Source organism: Echinops telfairi, unplaced genomic scaffold (genome assembly GCF_000313985.2).
Source record: "Echinops telfairi isolate 266 unplaced genomic scaffold, ASM31398v2 ScPeMD7_24;HRSCAF=84, whole genome shotgun sequence".
NCBI lineage: Eukaryota > Metazoa > Chordata > Mammalia > Afrosoricida > Tenrecidae > Echinops > Echinops telfairi.
Window position 1 is genome coordinate 3,719,257 of NW_022103921.1, and position 2,522 is coordinate 3,721,778.

Here is a 2,522-nt window from a genome sequence, read left to right on the forward strand (position 1 = left end):
GATGAGGGAAACAAATGTACAAAAGTGCTTGACACAATGGATGGATGTATGGATTGTGATAAGAGTTGTATGAGCCCCCCCCAAAATCATTAAAAAATAAATAAATAATAATAATAATAATTTCTTGGATCCAAATTCTTACGTTACAGTGTTCCTTTTATATGCAGTCTTATAGACAAGTCTTATATACAGAACATAAAAACAAAACAAACTCCCGACTCTCTCGTTTCACGTATTAACTGAAAACTAAGCTATCAAAGCATATTTCCAAAGATGAACAAAATGAAGATGGCGGAGCCTCCCTGGAGCACATTGTAGCATCTTTTCACAACTATGATGCATACGATAATGCACAATCCTTAGGAGTACATGGAAGGGGGAACAGAATAACTTGTCCAGTTACATCTCATACATTGGTTAAAAGAAATAATACTGGCATTTGTAATCTACTCAATACGTTTTAACCCTTCTGCGCACTAAGCATCAGTACCCTCTTCAGTCCAGTTTCTCTGTAGACCTCTTTGGCATTCCAGAACTGTGGGACATGGTGACTTACGTGGCCGTGGTCTTTACGTTAGTGCTGGATTCTGTGTAGCCAGGTGTGTCCCTTCCGGTATGCCCCCCACTGTCCCTGCTTCTGCAGAAACCTATCTGTCTGGACTGGTTGGAGAGCAGCAGTTTACAGGCCGCTGCTCTGTACTTCTTTGAAATGAGATTGTACAGGATTGGGTTGATGGCTGCACTCAGGTAGAAAAGTTGCAGAGCAACTATGTTGAAGTATTGAGAGAGGTACACATTCCGGCTGTCTTCTGTGTTTACATAAATGATTCTGCCAATGTGGAAAGGCAACCAGCAAAGTACAAATGCCAAGACCACCACCACTGCAAAACAAGACATAAGCAGCAGAATTAGCAAAAGCACAGGGTCCCTAGACACCATGAGTAATGAACGCTACCAAATCGCTTAAGTAGAATATCACCTAGGTTAGCTCCCCCGCTCCCCCCAGCAAAACCACCAGGCTGCGGATTGCATCAGTACTTGTTTCAAACTGCATAACGGTCTCATTTAAGGGTTCTAAAATCTGGCTATAAACTACTAGGAGAAACTTCTGCAGACAAGCGGTTCCGGCACGGACCCACTTCCGAGACCTGTCTGCTCCCGGTTGGAAAGAATTCTGCAGCAGGATGGCACGATCTGGACATGGAAGTGTTTTAAGTCAACGCGTTATTTTCACGTCACCTGCCTCATCCTGTCACGGGTGCTGTAAACCAGACATTTCTCTGGCATCGAACAGATGCAGGGTGTTGGAGGGAGAGCTTCTGATCAACTACCCTGGATCAATCAGCCCCACTCACCGATGACAGTGCTCTGTGGAAAAATCTTGCAGTTTGCCCAAAGTCATGCATTCTACCCTCGGGAGCACAGAGGTGTCACCCTGGACTCGGGAGACGGGAAGCGTAGCTGGAAGCCCGGGAGCGCTGCGAGGGCAGGGTCTGGGCACTGGCCGGGTGGCGGGTCCCCCCTATGTGCCCGGACCAGAGGGTGCCCCACTTACGCAAGACGCGGACGGTGTGCCGATGGCCCTTCTCGCGCCCCAACGCAGCCGGGCCTCGCAGGGGTCCCCGGCTCGTCCACAGCTGCCGCCCGATGAGCCCGTACAGGACGCTCAGGCACAGCAGGGGCAGGAAGAAGTAGGCGGTGGTGACCCACAGCATGATGCGCAGCGCGCCCCGGCGGGCCGGGCTCGGACGGCACTCGCGGCTGAACAGCGCCGCGGCCGCCACGGGGTCGGGCCCCGGCCGCGGCGACCAGGGCGGCGCCCCCGAGGGCCCCGGAGGCGCCAGCGTGGCCTGCGGGGTGCCGTTCCGGGGGTGGCCCGCAGGGAGGCCGGGGTCCTGCTCGACGCCCATGAGAAAGAAGAAGGGCCCGGCCGAGAGCAGCGCCACGGCCCAGAGCGCCGCGATGAGCGCGCGCACGCGGCGCCGGGTGACCAGCACGCGGGCGCGCAGCGGGCGGCAGATGGCCAGGTAGCGCTCGACGCTGAGCGCCGTCAGGTGCAGCAGCGTGGCGTAGGTGCAGCCCTCGCCCACGTAGAGCGACAGTCTGCAGAGCAGGGACCCGAACACCCAGGGCCGCGAGCGCCACAGGCGGTACAGGTCGAAGGGGAGGCCGAGCAGGATGAGCAGGTCGGACACGGCCATGCTGCCCAGGTACAGGTTGGTGGTGGTCCGCATGTCCCGGTAGCGCCCTATCAGCAACACCGTCACCACGTTGCCGCTCACGCCCACGGCGAACAGGCTCAGGCACACGGCCGTCACGGGCACCAGAGCCCCCAGGGGAAAGAAGGAGCAGCGGCGCTCGTCGCACGGCGGCAGCCGCGGCCCCGCGGGCTCCCGCGCGCCCTCGGGGCAGACGCTGCCGTTCCACGGGCCGCCCATGGGAGCCCACGCGCCCAGGGGCTGCCTGGCAGAGCCGTGCCAAGCGGGCGCGCGGAGCTCTGCCGCGCCACCGTCCCCACGGCG

At 57.5% G+C, this 2,522-nt stretch overlaps 1 protein-coding gene across 1 annotated transcript; it reads right to left on the reverse strand.

The window, feature by feature from the left end:
- Positions 1 to 136: 136 nt before the first annotated feature.
- Positions 137 to 2,438, reverse strand: MLNR (motilin receptor). Its single transcript, XM_004714083.3, has 2 exons — positions 1,556 to 2,438; positions 137 to 881 (listed from the first exon to the last, which is right to left on the reverse strand). The coding sequence occupies exons 1-2, from the start codon at positions 2,436 to 2,438 to the stop codon at positions 553 to 555; spliced, it is 1,212 nt and encodes a 403-aa protein (XP_004714140.3). The 3' UTR covers positions 137 to 552.
- Positions 2,439 to 2,522: the final 84 nt, after the last annotated feature.

Bases quoted from the DNA above. Each gene is read 5' to 3' on its own strand.
- MLNR (XM_004714083.3), bottom strand. From the start codon at position 2,438: ATGGGCGGCCCGTGGAACGGCAGCGTCTGCCCCGAGGGCGCGCGGGAG. The intron at 882-1,555 runs GTAAGTGGGGCA...CTTGTTTTGCAG, and splicing joins GCACACCGTCCGCGTCTTGC to TGGTGGTGGTCTTGGCATTT.